The 20,101-nt window shown below is 37.6% G+C and overlaps 1 protein-coding gene across 1 annotated transcript in view; it reads right to left on the reverse strand.

Annotated features, from left to right (window-relative positions):
* The window catches only part of baiap3 (BAI1 associated protein 3), a gene marked incomplete at both ends in the record, with an annotated part of 25,053 nt that extends 17,737 nt beyond the window's left edge, over window positions 1-7,316 (reverse strand). The window contains one exon of the mRNA XM_079252869.1: window positions 7,183-7,316. Within this exon, the coding sequence (XP_079108995.1) occupies window positions 7,183-7,316 (134 nt within the window). The remainder of the gene's footprint in view (window positions 1-7,182) is intronic.
* Between the last annotated feature and the right edge of the window lie 12,785 nt (window positions 7,317-20,101).

Genomic DNA, 20,101 nt, shown 5'->3' on the forward strand with positions numbered 1-20,101 from the left:
ACTTGTTTTGTTTCTATTGGTTCAGCAGCACCTCTTGTATTTTTTTTTTTATCTCCATTTTATTCATAATTTCTTACAGGTATTTCATTTGAGCAATTTTTCAACAAGGTGCGTACTCAGCTGCAGCAGCAGCTTCATGTTCAGCACAGAAAAAGGAAATTAACCAGCGGATTTTCAGGCAGGCAGTGCTTTGGCAAACACATCTCAGAACCGGGGACTTGTGCAAAACATTTCCAGGCCATGTTCCTCCGGCTGACCGTGGTCTGGATATGAAGGACAGTTTGACCTTCATGTTAGCTAAAGTAAAGCTGGTTGCATTTACATCATGCCAGGTAGAGGAAGAGGATGATGAGGGAACAGGTGAGGTGGTACAATTCATACAGACAAGGTTACTGACTGCAGACACTATAAGTACCTCATTTTAACCTCTTCATTACCACCATGCTGATAAAGTGTGCTACTGGATCGCCGGCGACCGGAAGAGGTTAAATTAAACTAATATTTAATGTTTATTCTTTTATTATTAATATTTAGTAGTATTATTATTAGTATTATTAGTAGTATTAATATTGTTGTTATTGGGCAAAGAGACAGAGGATTACTTTGAATTTTGCCATGCAAAATGAGACTGGGGGTGTATTCAGTATGTGTGTATGAATGATTATGAGTCTAATTGTTTTACTTGTTGTTTTAATATATGTAAAGCACTTTGCGTTACTTTATGTATGAAAGGTGTTATACAAATACATTTTGATTTAATTAATGATCTGGACGACACTCCCACGTGCCGATGAGAACATCACTTTACTTCCTCATTTGTGTGTTTGCTGTCATATTTTTATAACTTTTCCTTAAATAGGATGTATTTAGTTGTTTATTTCTTCCTGTGTATACACTTTATTTCCCTGTTATAATGACAAGAATTTATTAATTTATCATAAATGGATCCACACAGATGAACACAATATTTATTTGATTTCAGAATCCAAATATCAGAAAGAATACATATTTTATAACATATATACTTCCAGTATGATGGTGGAGTTGCAGCTGACAGTTTGAAAACTTGCATGTTTTAATGGATCTGGTTGCAAAATTGCGACAGTAACTTCTGATACTTAGTCATCTTTAAAAGGTCACGACAGCTGTAGGAATTTACACCAAACACCAGGTAAACGCTGATGTCTGAGAGAGAAACAAGCAGCAACACATCTTAACCTAAACAAAAACAGAGTTTTACCAATGTAATTTATGCATTTGTGTTTCTGCATTATAGCAACGATTTATTTCTTCTGTTAGTTTATCAGGTTGAAGATTTTCTTTTTCATTGTGTTTTAAACATGATTTTAACATGGTTTATTGATGAGAAACCTGAAAGTGTTGATGGAAACGGTACCCATGGTCGCGTCACATGTGTAGCCTGACCAGGTATACCGTTGATAACATTATTTGTCTACTGATTAGTTTTGTTTACTGTGTTTTTATTGGCTGGTAGTGAGGAGGAATATACAATCCCCCCATTCCTGGCTGTGTTTTGTTGCTGCACATTATTAGGAAATAAGAGTCTGGACAGAGTGACACAGAGGAGTCAGTCATTAAAGACACCGCAGTGAGGTTGGAATTCAAAACACAATAAAGTCAAGTGTGAAAAGGCAAAACCACTGCTCACAGACATCAGACAGCACAGTGAAATAAAAGAACAATAATACACAGAAACAGAAATTCAAATACAAAGTCGATGGAGGTTTTCTTTTTGTGACATTGGCCAAGTTAGTCTCCGAATGTTTTGTGCATTTCCAGAGATTTATCCACCAGATCACACTGAAGTAAAACCATAATTTGCTCCACTGAATTAAATAGTTCACCTCTAACGTGTCAGTGTCTGCTTGGAGAGCCTCAGCTCTGACAGCTGACTGTACCACTGGGTCAACAGCTGCGGGTGGTGCAGCCCAAATCTACCCAACCTCATTTGCAAATTCTCAATTAAAGTGAAAGTGCAGGCAGGTCTGCTGCAGTGTGAATGGATAACAAAGATCAACAGCCTGAGCCTAATGATGAGAGCTCTGACTGAGGCTCAGTGGGAAGGCAGCAGCTCCAGGAGCTGGCATGGGAAATGAGAGAAAGGTGAAATACTGGCAGTTCATATTTGTCTTTAATAAAGAGCAGATTTTCTTTGCGTTAGAAAATATAATTAAAACGTAGTCACACTGGATCAGTTTAGATGTGAACAGATACAGGAAAAATAAACCAAAAAGTCATGTCTACCTCTGGCCTTTCAAATCCAAAGTTTGTCATTGTGCATCACGGCGTTGAGGTAAAAATAGACATAGTTGTCATTATATTCTCAAGTATAAGTTCACACCAGCAGCCTGTTTAGGTTGCTATAGAAACCGCAGGTTCATACTATCACTTTTGGCTTCAGATGAAGCTCTAAACTAGAGTGAAAAAAAATCGTATGACTCTTTTCACCTGAGCCGCTTGAGGTGTTGCAATAAGATTGGCACAGGAAAAATTTCACCCCATTACTCCAGTAGAAAAAAACTGAAAAATGGTGCCATACTAGTGGTGACAAATAATAAAACATTATGATATGTAAACAAATATCTAAAGATGCGACTGAAGACTTGATTGTATGCATTTGTTATCAGTAATATATAATAAACTGACCTGCCACCAGCCGTTCCTTCATATGTCACTGCATCAACTTTCACTTAAATTCTGCTGTTACATGCAAAGCTGCAGAGACATGGTAATGTTGTAGGACATGACACACTCTGGTTCAGTAGGTGGCAGTATGCATCAATTTATGTTTGTTTGTGGCTAGCTGGCTCTTAATCACGAGAAGAAGAAGAAGCACAAAGCCCGCACGCTGTAGCTGAGCGGACCAGAGATCAGTTATCATCAGCCTTTAGTGAAAATATTCAAATAGATTAGTGAAGTAAAATAAGTAACAAATGGCTGAATGAAATTAAATTAAATTAAATTAAATGTTTTTTATGTATTTTGTATTATGTATTTGCCTGTTTTTGCCCTCATTATGCCATTTTGCAAGATGAAAGCAAAATCTATGATATGCATCATTCTTCTTAATTTTTCTAACTTTGGTGCCTCAAGTAGTAAAAGTAGTGGACATGGCGTGTCATGTAGCCAGCACATGCTCATCAGTGCATGAATGACATGATATTGTTTGTACCCCTGCCACACACGTGTAATGTAACTAAATGCTTCTGCCATAGTTAAAACACTGTTACCATTACTGATGAAAGCAGCAGTGTTGATGCTGTCTTCATCTAACCTGGAGTTTTACAGAGATAAACGATGATTGATGGAGAGTAATATAGCATGGCTGCATGTGTAACCAAACACACACAAACACAACCACACTCACAAACCACCGAGAGACACATGCAGCACTGGTGAGCCCAGAGAAAACAAAGAGTTTTAAGCTGGAATCACTTTTCCCTTCACAGATACAAAAGACAAGATGAGGAATGTTCATTAGGACCAGAAACAAAGTGTTTCATTTCATGTTAGCTGGAAGCAGTTGTAAAGCTCTCCGGAGGAGGAGATGGAGCCACAACATCCAAGCTGCCTTAGATTAGTGTCCATCGGTTTTTTATTCTTTGTAATTTATTCTGCTTCTATTTCATTCATATGTCCGATCAAATAATTAGTTTTATTATGAATAAATGAACAAGCAGAAGAATGTGCTGTGCTGATCCAAATCAATTTTCTATTTTTATTACACTGTAACTCAGTTAGCAACTCAGTAACTTTCTGACAAAAGTGACAAGTTACTATAATTATTTCTTTTTTTGCACAAAACTGGTGTTTATTACATTTAATTCATTTTCTGTTGCTCACAGTATTTTATTCCTATCCTAAGTGCAAAGATGCCCTACAAAGAGAGGTGCATTCAACTAAAAAAGGAAAGAGCTGCATGAAGCAGATCGTTAGCGGTACCAGGAACACAGTAAGCCTCTTCCTAGAGGAGTTAGCAAGTTTTGCATCTTGCCACGAGGGCATGCAACACTAAGGAAACACCTCTCCCCTGTTCTTTTTCATGTCTCTAGTTTCTTGTTACAATTTGCTGATACAGTGGTGTTCTGGATGGGCCAGCAGTATCTTCACCTCTGCACTGCGACTATAGCAAACCAGAGTATCTAAGCTGCTTTGTTTGTTAGTAGGGGTTTTATTAAACTTCACTAAATTAGTTTAGTATCAGGCTCCTCTGTATAGAAGCTATTATTCATTTTGCATTTAGTTTCTAATTGTAATATCCATATCAAAATGAATCTATTGCAGTGTATAATAGCACAGTGTGCTAGATACATGAATTACATTGCAACAGCTGTATCCTGTACCAGATTCCTGCCTCACACATAGTCTTTTAGAATCTGCATGACGTGCCCCTGTTTTGACTTTGAACATCTTCCCCTTTCAAGGTGTCAGCACAGACCTGCTGAGGAGTATTGATGAATCAGGTTTAAGCAAGTGTTTGGCTACATGGGGTTTCCAGACTGACTTCTATTTAATAACAACCTGAAAACTGTAACATAAAAATCTGTAACACAGAGTTAAAACATGACAGCTTACTCTGATGTGTGCACATTTATGGCTTTTTTCCTCCTCCCCCACCCTTCCTCCAGTTTCTTCTGCAACGCTCCATCTTAAGCACACTGTTTTTATATCACTTCTTATCAGCTATTATTATAGGCGTATATACATGTTTAATAAACAGCTGCATGATGATGTGCTCATTCCTGTTGAACTAATTTTAGTTGGGTAGATTTGATTTTTCCAAAGCTGTCCCTAACCCTCGATTGGCTCTGAGGCAGTGTGCCAACACTAAAAAGCAGCAACAAAACATGATTAGTCCCACACAAAGCATTGATTGGCTCGTCAATAGTCTTCATACGGGCATCAACAAACATTTCCTGATGCCATGCTAATCAGTGAGCAGAGTGGGTAGACTGAAAGTTGCGGACCCAGGCCAGTAGCAATGGCTACTCACATATAAAAGATCTAAATTAACATTTTGATGGTCTCTAGCAAAGATTGCACAATGACAGGAAAGGAAAACACGATCATTAAATGTCTTAATGGCCGAGAGGTCACCACAAACTATCAGAAAGATCTGTGTCAATGTACATTTGGCATTGACGTTAGAGATCCCTGAAAATCTGGGAGAGAACTGCATTCTTCTATGAAAACACTTTTTTTTAATTGATCAAAGTCATATACAAACAATCTGGCACAACTTTTTTTTCTTTTAAAGAAAAACTATTTTCAGGAGCAGGAACGTGTACAAAATCAAAGAAAAAGAAAATCATTAGAGAATGCTGAACCAGTACATATAGACATACTTACATGTACGAAAAAAAAACCCCAATAATAATAATAATTTGTTAGGGCTTAAATTGCAAATTATACATTGTAAATAACTTGACAAGTTGTATAGTGTATTTACTTTTTAATAAGTTCAAGGCTTGGATATGGGAAAAGAGTTCATTATGAAATATGTTAAATCTGAGTTTCCCCTTAATAAATCTGCATTTGTGTATATAAAATTTTGCAAGAATGAGCACATTGTTTATTAAAAAGTCCCATTCCTTGTTGTTCTATGAAAGCATTATCTCACTTGGTGTTTGGATTCTGGAGATGGAAAATGACATCTATAGATGTGTTTCCATTGCACCTTTTTGCAAAATAAAAGCAATGTTCTTAAAATTTCTACAAAGTACAGTTGCAGTGTGATGGTGTTTAGCACATAAGTCGTAAACTCATCCCGCGAGACTCCACTTTGATGGAGATACAAAACATTCTGTGTTTTGGAGAAGCTAATTCAGTATCCACCACTGCTCTTGCGGCTGTCCTCATCATAAGATGAAAAATAATCATCAGAAGTTATCCTCAGTTGAAATGAACTAGTTACAGACCCCCACATCTTAACTGGTGATATGTAAATGTAAATATGTATATGTAAAAAGTGTAAAATGTGTTCCCATTACACTTTTGAGATTTGCTTCTAAATCAAAACGTATACAAAGCCACCTTACAAGAGCGTGAAAATGGTTTAGCAAGACTTTCTTTTTTCATTTTAGTTTTTTCACTGACCATTTTTTGTGATATGTAGGTGTTGTGCAGTACAATGGCAAATGGAAACGTAGCTTATGAGCTTAGTCCAAAATCTCTTATATATGGATTTATTTTTGGGGACAGAGTTTTATCAGAGCTTTCTATGGATTTGCAATAAAAGGATAATTATAGAATGTAATCATACCCATCAGCTTGAAGCCATAAGATCGTCTCAATGTTTTCAGACCTTTACTTAAAAAAAAAAAGCACCATTCACATACACTAACAAACAAATACAAGCCTGTGTACATTAAATGCGTACACACATTAACAAAGAAAACCACATGTGCCACACATGCATAGGAGGTTTGATCTCCTGCTTCATGAAGCAAGGAGATGCTTTTTGACTCAGATGAAAGCAGCAGACATTTGGACATCAGAATCATGTGGTGTTGAGCTGATATACAAGGAAGCAGCATTTGCGATCCCCTGAGAGCCTGCCTCTGCATGTAATGGTGCGGTTGATGTGTCCTTCTGAATGCCCACTGCTCTGGCATTTAAAACACTGTGTTGACTACAAATTATGACCTGTTGCTTCAGCCAGACAGCAAGTGGAAAATGAATGAACAACATTCATGAATTATTGCTTCAGAGCCAATGCTGCTGTCTTCAAAGCGATGTCATTATCTGTAGAGCTTTGCTGACAGCCCTTTAATTTCCCCCCAAAAAGACTCATATAATCAAAGTGGCTGCTTGTTCTTTAAAGACCTAAACAATCAAGTGAGTTATTACTGCCGCTCTTTGCGTCTGTCTTTAGGGAGTCTTTCCACAGGTTTGTTTTGTTAAAATTTCAATTCTTGTAAGGTTTTGTCAAACAGTAAAAGAGGGATAAAGCAGAGGAAGAAGGTGCGCTGTAATCCTGACATCTCATTTCGTTACTCAAATTTCAAGTTTTCTCAGAAAACACCACACAAGTGGGTGATAATTATTCTCAAGAGAAATTATCTCTGGTATGTTAAATTAATCAGAAGTAAAAACCTCCATTGCCTCAGCCATATACGGTACATGAAGTCATGTGAGAACGTCTTTAGACCATTGACTCACCTGCGGGGTAGGGGCTCCGGACAGTGTGTGAGGGGGCTACTGGCAGTGGGAGGAGGCTCTCTCCGGCTTCTCAGCGATTGGCTCCTCTGCACCTGCCTCAGCACACTGCTCTTCAGGTCCAGTAATGTTGTCATGATGCTTCACTGACACATAGTGCAAAGACAAAAAGTAAATATAAAGATACTGTCACTTTACTCCCCAAAATATACTGGATTTCAGTAGAGGGGGTTACAATGAAAATATATACTTTTTAGTAATCTACTTAGTTTAGATAGCACCCCCCCCAATATCAAATCCACTTCATAATAACTTTCTCACCGATTGACATACATCCCCCCAATTGTTCAGTTTCTGCAGGAATTAATTCAACTTCAATTCAACTTTATTTGTATGGCGCCACTTCACAACAATGTTGTCACAGGGCACTTTACATACACGGATCAACATACACATCATTTCAAGCCAATTCATACATATCCTATAATAGAAACAAACTGATTGCATCGAGTCATGACTTCGATGCATGATTTTCATGATTTTCAATTAACAATAAACATGAACATTTTAGACGTATAATAACAAAAAATCTAAATTGTATCTACATGGAAAAATGACTTGCAGCTGAAATTATACAAAAATCAGTTATTGTATATCAAATAACTGAATAACTTTGCTTTTGATTTGTTTATAATATTTGCCAAGGTTGGGATGATTCAATTCACAGGTGGCTATTTGATGATTTTTCTTCTACGCGTTCTAATCTTAACCCCTGTGTGGGCTTTAATTTAAAACAAAGAGGTCTCGTTCTACAAACACTGAAATCAGACTTTCCTTTAAAAGGTCAAAGTACATCTCTTGTATTTTTAGACCAAATGCAGCTTAAGGTACTTATTAATAAAATGCTATATGTCATGTTATTTCCCAGTTGTGCATTGTTTAATCTTCCCTCAGCTCAATAAAGTAATTAATCCATCTGTAGGTTTGTGTAGCGTTGATAAGAGAAGTTGAACAAAATAGCAAGTCATTAACACTCAGGGCACATATATATTTATAAGAACATGCAGTTTACTTTCATTTTAGATTTCAATACATGAATAATTTCAATACATGAAAGAGTTTTTCTTTCTCTTTAACTAATGTCAAAATATTTTTCAAGCATTTGCAGACAAAAATCTATTCTTGGTTTATCGTGACTGAAAAGCATGACTTAAAAAAACCTGAGCCCACCTGGCGACCTCAGAGAGATTGGCACCGTGTTGCTAAGCAATGCTCTGAGACTGAGTAGGTTGCTTTCAGAGCTGCTTGCCATAAAGTGAATTCTCATTTTGGCTTCATAGAGTCCTGCAAATATAACTGAATCATATAACCTTGTTACCATGTTGTGCTGCCACTGCTCTCCACAGAGGACGAGTCAAAGAATGAATGAGACAAACTGGTCTGCTTGGAGATATTTAATGAAACTGTACACACATTAGAGTAAAGACAGAGGGGAAAGAAAATGGACAGGAAGTAAACTTTACATCTTTGTTGAACAAGTGACAAAAAAAGATGAAGTCGCTGTAGCCTTTCACCACAGATGAGTCTGCAGTCTGAGCAAAGCAGTGAGAGTGAGTATGACTTTTTATTTTTTTTGTGCAGTGTCCATTCATGACCTTTTTCCATTGTCAAATGTCAGACAACAACCTTAATTATATATATGCAGTATCCACCTTTTTATTAGGCGTTAATTCGTTTAATCACAACAAAAGGTTGGCGGTCTGTAAATACCAGTCCGCTACCCTAACCTGCACAGGAACAAAATAGATGTGGTATTTTTTTTTAAAACAGTATCACATGCAATTACTGCAGCAGAACAATGATTTACAGTGTAGTTTAAGCTTCATGTTGCAGCTGGCTGGCTGGAACAAAAGAGACCAATAATAACTAGCCTGTTTGGACCCTTCAGTTTAACACGTGTTACTTACATACAAGGTTAGTCAACAGGATGTATATCTCAGAAACCTCAAAATCTGCTCTGCTTTATTCATGGATTATGTTAGCTAACAGGTAACCTACCCATTATTGCACCACAATGCAATTATGATGATCCTGAAAATGACGATATAACCTAAAGGTCCTCTGGCAGCCACAGTCAGCTGTGAAGTCACGTTGCATTGTCAAACTTCATACAGCGACTAATTTTCCATAAATTGCCAAAATGCAGTGAATAAAAAAATCACTCCCAAAATCTCCTCATGAACAATTCAGTTAAAGTCACTCAATATTCTTTCAGTTCAGGTAACTTGTTGAGGTTAATAAACCCTAGAAAGAAACTTTAAGCCATATTATAATAGGAAACCACTACAGCGAGGATGGGTTCAGCTAGTTCAGCTATGTAAGCGTGGCGCTCGTGGGGTAACACTGGAGCAGGAGGAGCTGGAGGAGCATAAAAAAATATTCCTGCTGCTTCTCGCTGGAGAACGAGTGTTTCCATTTTCCCCTCCATGGGAGCGCTAAAAAAATACTCTACCTTGTTGGTGTGTTTTCTGTCTGCCTGCACACTCAGGTTATCGTGGCATCAAGGTGGAACTCTGCCATAAACACAGCAGCTATGACATGCTGTAAACCACGTAAATCAGATAAATAACATCAGACTGTTTTGTTTTTATTTAATAAGATGACCCTGATATCATGGTAGGGCAAACAATTTCGAATGAAAGTTGAAAAATTGGAGATCTGATTGCAGGTTTTAAATCCCACCAACAATTATACAGCAAAACACTAGAATTGTCCCAAACAAATGAGAGATATAAGGGAAGCTTATGGTCAGACCAAGTCTTCTCATCAGCATTTCTTTTTAATCCTGCGTGTCCATTTTACAGTTCCTTTTAACTGTAATGTGAACTCATTTTGCTCCACCTGGATGACTGCATGTCTTTTGAAACTCCGACAGTCGATGTGCCACGAGCAGCAGTGAAAGACGGGGAGACAGAACACTGAAAAAAGAAGTGACAAAGACACAACAGAGACAGTTTGATTGATGGAGAAGTTGTTTCAGAAGACAGACACACTCAGACAGTTAGACGATCTTTTCAATAGATGACAGCCAGTGTCTGCACATTTATATGAAAAAGAAGCGATGGACCATGGGCCGAGGCTCATTCGGATTTTTTTCCACCAGCAGCACACACAATAGTCCCTGTAACAAACTGTAATAGAGGATAATTAGCTTGTGTGCTTGGAGAAAGAAAGTCTGGATTGATGCAGCCCATTTTACAGGCAATGCTGATTAACTTTTTTTTTTTCCTTCTTGTTTTTGGATGGCGCTATTTAAGGTTGTCTGTTTTGATTTACTGTGCTCGCACCAAATGGATCCAGCAAATGAAACATATTGGCCTGTTTGAGTGTAATCATCCAGTGATCTGGGCCAACTGCACAGAAAGCGGGATGCACTCAGCTTTCCAGCTCGGAGCACGCCAGAAATGTCTGGTACAAGTTGCATTGTTAGTCCAGCCAAAGAATAATCTTCCATTGATTTCGCAGGCTGCCATCTGTACAGTAATCTACTTGGGAGTATTTACAGTTTGTTAGATTCAAGAGTCAATGCTCCTCTGTCTGATATCAATGTGCAATTAGAGAAACTTCTGGATACTCCCGAGCTTCTACTGTTTTCAATCAAAAATGGTGGGTGTGCATGGGAAAAAACTTTCTCTAGTAATACAGCAATATAAATAATGGAATTATTCATTATTTTTATTAATTCTGTAGGATTTTTGAATGCCACATTAGCTGAAATGCAGATGCCGTGAACATAAAAGGCATCGCCTCTGCATTTAGATTTGTATCTATGTAAGAATAGAATTGCCTTGCACCACATTGCCCAACAATTACCAGAGAAACATAACACAGTATGACGAACCAAATGCTGTAGACCACAACACCACGAAGCATTCGTGTATATGAGGGGCTCGTGATCACACTGTCCATGTGTGAGCATCGATGATCGCAGATCTGATTCACTTTGTTGACACTGTCCAAGAAAAGGTCTTGCTCCTCCTTCTGTGTTGTCAGAGCAAACAGTACAACAGATTCAGGAAATTTGAATATAGATGTGTCCAGTGTGATTAATTAAATGTTGCTTGTCTTTGTCCTTGCTACTGATATACAAGGTTAAGTTTGGAGGACATTGTTTGTCTTAAAATGACACATATTGTCCTCATTGAATAAGAATTGCATGAGAATATGGTTTTGAACCAATGACATATTTTCTAAATAACTGAGATTTTCCAAACTGAAATGATCACAAGCACAAGAGACATCTAGAGATGACTTTGAGCAAACAACAAAACATGTATTGGTTTTTGTAGGGCCCTTATAAAACACTTGAAATCAAGTCTTATTTGGTGCAATTACAATGTGTTTATAATTATCGCAGAATTTTGTCTCCTCAATTAAGCCTAATCAAAAGCAGGGGGAGTGTTTTGCACAGATGGCTACTAACTAATATGTCAGAATGCTTTTACAAGGTTGAGAAATAAATGAAAAAATAATCATAATATGGATTTTTTTTTGTTTTAAATTTTTTTAAACAGGAAAAACCTTCATGTTTGCTGAGTAACTAGTACAGCAGCTTCGTTTGTTAGGTCTGTCTATTTAGGAAGTCTCACATGACACTGAAGACAATTTGTTTGTTATGTCAGAAAAGAATCTGACATAAAACACACAGCCAAACACAAGTGATTAAAACACTCTGTACACAAAATCAAGTTTCAATATCATAAGAGATGAGTAGTGCTCGGAGATGGGGGGGTGTTCAAACAGAGAACTGATGGATGTCAGAGCAGCTTCAATGAGTGGCACAAATGTGGGCAATGGTCCAGAGGTCTCTTTGAAGTCTGACTTGTAGGTTGCTGATATGAAATGTTTTAGTCTGCCAGCCATAAGATCCACACCTATGTTTGGTTAAAGTTTAAAAAACCATGAGAAAATGGAGGTGGGGAGTGGTAGTGAATTGCAGTTTCCCTTCATTGTGGTTCTGCACAAAATCTATCCATCAAATCTCCACTAGTCATACTTCTGCAGCCACAACAGCCACATCTCTCAAACCTCTGCTGTCTGGTGTTGCCTCACTTCAATATGCACCTTCAGTAAGTACGAGTTAAAGCCATCTTTCTATTCACTAAGTTCCTCCATAATGCTGAGAAAGTCCTCCTTCACAAAATGCTTTTGTCTCATCATTCTGCATTTTAATTTTCCTGCCAGAGTTAAGCAAATGAAGGCATCCAGGGAAGACATCACTGTGATGAGGGCAGTACAGTTGTCTGGAATGCAGCTAGATGGCATGGTTGGCTAATCCATATCTGAAGTGTCTGGACTTTTTTTTCAATCCAGTGTTCGGGGTTGAATTCTTCTTGCCTAAAATACATATTTCACCGAGTCAACAAGCAAACAGAAGACCTTTCTAAAGATACTGAGCTGAAAAACAGTTTCAAAGTTTATCTGCCAGCATCCATTACATCATATAGTAGTTTTCAATCTTTTGCACAATTTATTGATCATGTAATATCTAGAAATCCTTCCATGCAAAAATCTCATTTGTTTTATGTGAACTTTAATTAAAACTTTAACAGGTATTTTTTAGAAGTCTGTGAAAGAAAAAGGATTAAAGTCGTCCACAGGAGTGAGCGCTTCTGACCTCGGGCTGTATTGCTTTTGCATTTTTGTACATTTTCTCTGTTCAATGCTGCAATTTAGTGGCATCAATCATACATAATGCTGCTCATGACACCCTCAGACGGCCACATACTGGATCAGCTACTGTGGTGAATGAAAAACTGTCCCAACTTCAAACGATGGTGTCTCAGGCCGAACGATACCTGCCGACGGATTCTATCATTTCAGCTAGCCTATATCCAAGCATAAGCATGGACTGTGACAGCTAACAGGCAGCTTAGAGCAGCTGTCTCCCAGGTGAACTCATTTCAATTACAGGGCTGGATTTTTTTCCCAGCTGGATTTCACACTGTCTCAGCCGTCAACTCATAGTGACAAAACGAGGCGATGCGCCGCCATCGTTGGGGCACCGGCTGCCAAGGAAACACTGTCAAAGCTAAGTAAATGCCTTTCTCGCTACATTGGTGCTGAAGTCATGCCAGGAAGACACTTGCTTACCAGCGTCTCTCTTTTGAGAGCCAATGAGCCCTGCAGCCAAAGTCGGCTCGCTGATAGGGATGGAGTGTCTCTATGGTAACAGTAGAGGGAAAGAAGCTGATAAATACAGGTAATGGAATTCTACAAAGGCTGAAAAAAAATGTGTTGACCTGTAAAAACGGGTTATATTGACAGGTTTAACAGGCTGTTACAACCAGGACAGAAACAAAAATTCTAACACATGGGGAAAGGTTCGTATCCAACGCATCCTCACCTGAATGGTCTCTCGGCTTCAAGCCTAATGATGCAGTCAGCACTGAGAATATGTCTGTGATTCATGAGGTTGCACATTTTATCTGGTCACAGTTGTTAATCCTGTCTGGTGTTTCTCAAGTATACATACACCCAAAGAGCGCAAAGGAATAAAGCTCAAGCTGTGTAATAATTTACAATTAATAAACAATAAATAGGAGCATGCATTTGTCATATTACATTCCTGACAAGTCTGTGAAATGACACTTTAAGTTAGTATAAATAAATACAATAGGATGCACTTATGACCTCTATATTCCCCAAGAATTCATTTTAGCACATCAGCCAGAGGGGATACACACTCAAATCATATTATTACCCAAAGTAGATTATTCTGTAGTGCTGTCGATGTTTCCAGATGAGCCTTAAGACAAGGCAAAGAGCCTTATCGTTGACCATTAGCCTTATTACATAGCAAGCCCTCAGGGGCAAAAAGGCTAAATGGATCAAACTGCCAGGTCTGTGTCAAACCTTTAATACGCTTTCCAGAGGGATGTATGTTAAAACAATCCTGACAGTGATCTATACTGTATGTACCTGTGGACAACACATAATCCATAATCTGGCCAAAGAAAAAGAAAGAAAAGAAGTATATATCTATTCCCAACAGCTCACACTATCTGTAGTTCAGACACATGACAGGCACTTTGGCTCCACAATTGATTGCCAGAAAATACTCTAGGAATCAACGACTGTGAGCTTTTGTAAAGAATGCCTGCAGCACAGCAAAGCAGCCCAAATCACTGGCAGCATCAAATCTAAAACTTTCACAATGCCACAAATCCTTGCTTATTGTAACACACAGATAATACATCCTTTGTCACGCTGATAACACTCCAGCACTAATACTCCTGTCAAAAATAGCAGCCATTGAGTCTTTCTGCAGATGCAATAACGCCACCTCCACAGTTTACACAAAAACATCAATCTGCATCTACAAGGCGCTGTGCTTCAACACGATGCTCGGAAGTCATATAACTGTTCACGCAGGATATAATTAACACCCTGCTTATGAACAGAACTGTTTTGTAATTTATTCCTATAACCTTTCAGTCATGCCTCACAGCATAACCACAAATTTACTATGAAATAAGAGGTTAAAATAAAGTGTTGGCAAATGGACTCGTAGTGATGAGCACTAAAGTGAGGCTGTGACCTGCTGGTTCCAGTCTGCTTCTCAAGACAATAACCAGAGAGCTGCACAGACAAGGAAATTCTGAAAGATGATTTCCCCAAAATATAGACATTCACAATGATTACATTCTGTGCAGAACAGAGATTAGTTTCTATTACAGCCTGCAGTTTCATTTAACCGATTAATAATGAAACATAATGCTTTTTATTACCCTTTTAATCAGCTGTAATTATTGTCAATATGGGCAGCACAGGTAAATTAAAGGCACCGAATTGCTGTGGCTTCACTTGAGGGGGAAAAATAGTTTGAGCTGAGATGTTGGTGTGTGTTTTTGTGTGCGTGGCTTTGTGTGTGTGTGTGTGAGTGAGAGAGCGAGAGACAGCCACAGGTTTCTCCAGAGCACAGGATCGATCTATACCCAGTGTGAAGCTCTGAAAGCCAGCTGGTGAAGTGCATGAAATTGCATCAAGATCACGATATCTGAACCAAACCAACCTTTGTTTTGCTTTAGAATGATTCAAGAACAATATATGTTGCGTGGCTTTACAATGGGGGAAAAAAGGGAAAAAAAATGGTTGTATGAGTAAATGCCAGATGTTTATAATCAGGAGCAGGAGTTAAATAATGTCTGCAACCCATCTTTACGCGATGCAATGCTGCATTGTTGCACCTGTATGCATGTGTGATCGGTTTATTAAAGGGTGTGGAGCATTCCTAAAAATTCAGGGGTATCCTCCTTAAATAAGAGACATAATTAATCATGCACAAAAATTATGTTGCATAACTAAATTGTTGTAATTAATCCCAGGGCCTCATACCCGTCTCAGGGTTTTCATAAAAAACAAGATTTCACTGGAATGAGCTTCTGCATTTGAATGTGTGTCAGTCCTGTCTGCCGGGTCTCACACCGAGACAACTTGACCTACTGATCGGTCCTCCAGCATCATGTGTAAAATCTTTGTAAAATGTTTCAAATGAGGGCAAACTTCCCCTTACCAAACAAACATATGGTGTAGTATTTATATTCCTTCTTTAAATAAGTATAGAAAATTCTAATTAATAGCTTAAACATCCTCATAAACTCCATCAGTTGCCATCTCCAAATGCCTTTATACTTTTATGTGGACTATCTGAGCATCAGGAGAACTTTATCATTCTCAAAAATGATAATTTTATGTTATTTCCAAGTGCAGGAAAATGATGTTAACAGGTGTCAATTTAACATCCTCTTTTACAACATCAGAAGCCAGCACAGTTCTCCCCCTTATTTGTTCTTTTTCTTATCTTTTCTTTCACCCCATTTATCAAAATGATAAAAAATAAATAAATTCATCTTACCTGTGTCTGCTGACAGTTTTCCAGTGTGAAATGTTTTTGGGTTTTTTTTCTTCTGCTGCGTGTGTCAGAGTTCGTGGCAGTAAAAGCTCTGATCTCTGCAGCAGGACGTCGCTTCTCGCTGTGAACGTGGCGCAGTCAACTTATAAGAAAACGACGCTTGGATCTTTTTTCTTGAGATAGACGACAGACAAAAGCTCATATTAACCCCCTCGAAATGATTTACTGGGCTCACGCGCCCCCTATGCTCACCCAAATATGGCCATAGGAAGTGCTGAGAGACTTCACTGCCCGGGTCTAATGTCGGAAATAGCGCCACTACAAGTTGACAGCTGGAACCCTGATGAAATATGAGAGCTGAGTTTTTCCGAGCTAAAAGGTTTGTTTTTATCTAAAATCGTCAACAAGTTAAATTTTAACATAAAAGGGAACGTGGGTTGTGTTGCCCATTTGTTACTTATTCTACTGCACATGTTATTTATACCTTTTATAATCTGAAAACTCACTATTACATTGTTTTTTGGGAGACATGTTCCTAACACGTAGAGGCTTGTGAGCACATAAATTCTATTCTAATGACAAGATGATCTATATGTATTAATTCAGTGAGACAGCAATGGTCTGAACTTTTACAAAATTTTGAAAATCATACGCATTTCTTAAAAGATTTATTTCAGACAGAATTGTATTTAGAATAAAAATAGTTTAAGAAAAAAAATTACTTTGACCTTTTGAAAATAGGTATTTTTCTTGTTGACGGATATTTTATTTAAATTAAAGAGCTAATGTATTTCTTTTTTCATGTGGATGTGAAGGTACTCCTCCGCTGATCGTTTACATTATGAAGAAATTTCTTAGCGGAGTGTACCTGAAGGCATCATTTGACTGTTGCTGAGGGACGTCGCCTTGGAAAAAAAACCTCTCCGCAGCAGGGGGGAGCAAGTTCAGCTGTCAATCAAAATGGGATACATGGATCCCCCCCCCCCCCCCCCCCCCCTTCTTTTGCTTAATTAGCTCATGCAGTCTTCTGAAGACTCCATTACAACCAAACAGTGTTTAATGGCGACTAATTATTACCGGAAAGAAAACAGAAGACCAATGAGGCATCACAGGAATTTCCGAGCCAGTCCATTTTCAAGATAAATATAAACAAAAAGACAAGAAGATTTTATCATGAATAATAGCCTGAGTAAAGAATGAAACTCAAGATCCACTGGACAAATTTAGGCTGCCACCACAAAGTTTTAACTGTTGGCCTAAGATTAAACATGTCATCGCCATTTAAAATAAGATTTTATTACTATTGTTATTATTTGTTTATGTCAGATTTAAAGCTGGCTCTTGGTTTGACTCGATGTTATCTGTTTCACTGAATGACAAATGATGACAGAACTGAAAGAATGAAAAAGCTCCTACAGGAAACAGCAAGTATTGTCTCACTCTGCTCATTAGGACATGTAAATGGAAGGACATGCACAAACGCTTTAAATAGCCACAGGGGTATCAGCTTTATGTTTTCAGGAGGAGAGGTACCTTTCTCTAAGAGTCTAAGTGTAGAAAGCGTTTCACACTTGATCATTTTAACAGAAGGTGCAAGCAGGCACCAGCTCGTAGCGTAGGAATGGTAATTTATTGATGTAGCTTTTCATCAGCATAAAGCTCATCTTATTAGCCTTCTCAGAATTTACCTGAATGATCTGCATCAAGAAGACCCAGAAGAGCCAGTTATAATTCATCCATGGAAGGGATTCAGATTGATTTGCATGAGTGAAATTAGTTTATAACGCCCAGAAACATGAAATAATAAATGATTTGTTCTGAGGGAAAACAGGTGGGAGTTATATGAGCCACAAACAGCAAATCACTTAAAAGGTTTAAGGTCATATTGACTTAAATTCATTTGAAAATCAAATTGAAAATAGCATAGTAGCTGTAGTTCAGCATTCAATATTAATCCACACTGGCTGTTTTGGTGCTCAGTGACATTATTAATTAATATTTGATCCTTGGGTGGATTACATTTGGATAGTTAATTAAGAATCTAAGTATTTTCTATAAATATATTTCTATAATTCAAAGTTAATAGCGAGAGTTTTTGATTATGATTGATTGTGAGTGTCTGTAAAGATGTGATTAGGGGTGGAAAAAAAAACAGGTTGGTGAGGACTCAAATCAAGAATCTGAATTACATCAAAAGCTTTTATCAAATGCCCTAATGAGGAAAAAAGAACAATATACTTTGATATCATTTGAAAATCTCAAGCAGGACCCAGCAGAAGGCGTTCCCTGCGTTGGGTGATAAAACACATGTGACCATTAGCCTTGTTTCCATCGACACATCATTAGACAACTTCCCCAGCTGGTTCCAACTGCTTGACGTGTTAATGGCAAATAGCAAGTGAAGGATTTTGGCCATAACCACAGCAAAAACAAAGATTACTTTTTAAATCCAGCACTTAGAAAGAGTGAGGTCCTGCATGAGTGCTGAAACCCCCCTCCCACAACCACCACCACCAACCCCCTGAGCCTCCGTAGTCCCAGGGGGTTGGTGGCTCAGCTGAGCCTCCGTAGTCTGAGCATCAGACAAGGTGAAGCTCTTGTCAGGTTCATGTGGGAGATAACTCTGTCACATCACACGTGTAAAAGCCACATATGCACTCACTAACTTCTGTCTGGCATTTGTAACTTAAAAATATACACAGTTAGATATGTTTGTGCCATGTATTTGCTCACTCTTTTTCTTTCGCCATGCTTGTTGCGCCTCCTTCAGGCAGAGAAAGGAACTGGAAGAGAAACCAGCTGCTATGTCAGCTTTTATGGATTTAAACAAATTCTATGTGAGGAGTTGTAAGCTTCTCTTCGGACCAATTTATGGAATCAGACTTCTTTTTTTTCAGAATATGTGCTTGGAGTTTGTGGTGAATTTGAAAAATATTGGACAGGTTAAAGAAAAAAAAGTATATATATATATACATATATACATATATATATATATATATATATATATATATATATATATATATATATATATATATATATATATATATATATATATATATATATATATATATATATACATATATATATATATATATATATATATATACATATATATATATATATATATATATATATATATATATATATATATATATATTGCTGCTGTTGTTTGGTTTTAGACCTTTAGTCAAACTTGAGAATTCAGACAACCTTATAAAAATACTTTTATTTATTTAATTTTTATTTAACTTTTATTTTACCTGGTAAAATCAATTGAGAACAACTTCTCATTTACAATGATGACCTGGCAAGAGGTCCCGGCAAATAAAAAAAAAGACGAAAAGACTAAACAAAACAATATCAATTGAGGCCTCTTCTAATGGTTATCGATACTAACCCTAATAGAAGGCAAAGTAATACAGGCAATCATGTTATGAAGCTAATAATATTATTTTTTTCAACAAAAGTCAACAAATTGTAACCATGAGGGATACATTTCTGCATTGAAGACAGTACAGTATGAGTTGAAGGTGTGGCTATGATTCAGACTGGTTCCATAGCTTTGCCTCAAAGTAAGTTATGAAAAGTTTTTAAATAAATAACATTCGTTGAACTGATGACATTTGAAACAGCAAGCATAAACAAAGAAAAAAACAACAAGAAAAAACAAACAAACAAACAAACAAAAAAGAAGAGCAACAAACAGATGGACAAAAAAAAGGTTTTACAGTGATGTTGCAGTTCTTCCTCTGGTCCAGTAGGTGGCTGTAAATGCGTTGTATATAGGTTTTTTCGGCTAGTTTATTGAAAGGAGAAGAAGAAGAAGTCCAGCAAGACTGCATAGCCCTAATGTGCCTCCAAATGTATTAGAAATGCGAACTTAATCAAATTTCACTCACTGTTGATTTTGACCGTCATCGCCTGCAAACCATGCCGGGACATGTGTTCCTCTTGGACTTAAATATCTCGACGCAGAAGGACTGTCGCTGTTTCTGTGTTGTTCCTGGA

This window comes from Telmatherina bonti (assembly GCF_933228915.1).
Source record: "Telmatherina bonti genome assembly, chromosome: 14".
Lineage (NCBI taxonomy): Eukaryota > Metazoa > Chordata > Actinopteri > Atheriniformes > Telmatherinidae > Telmatherina > Telmatherina bonti.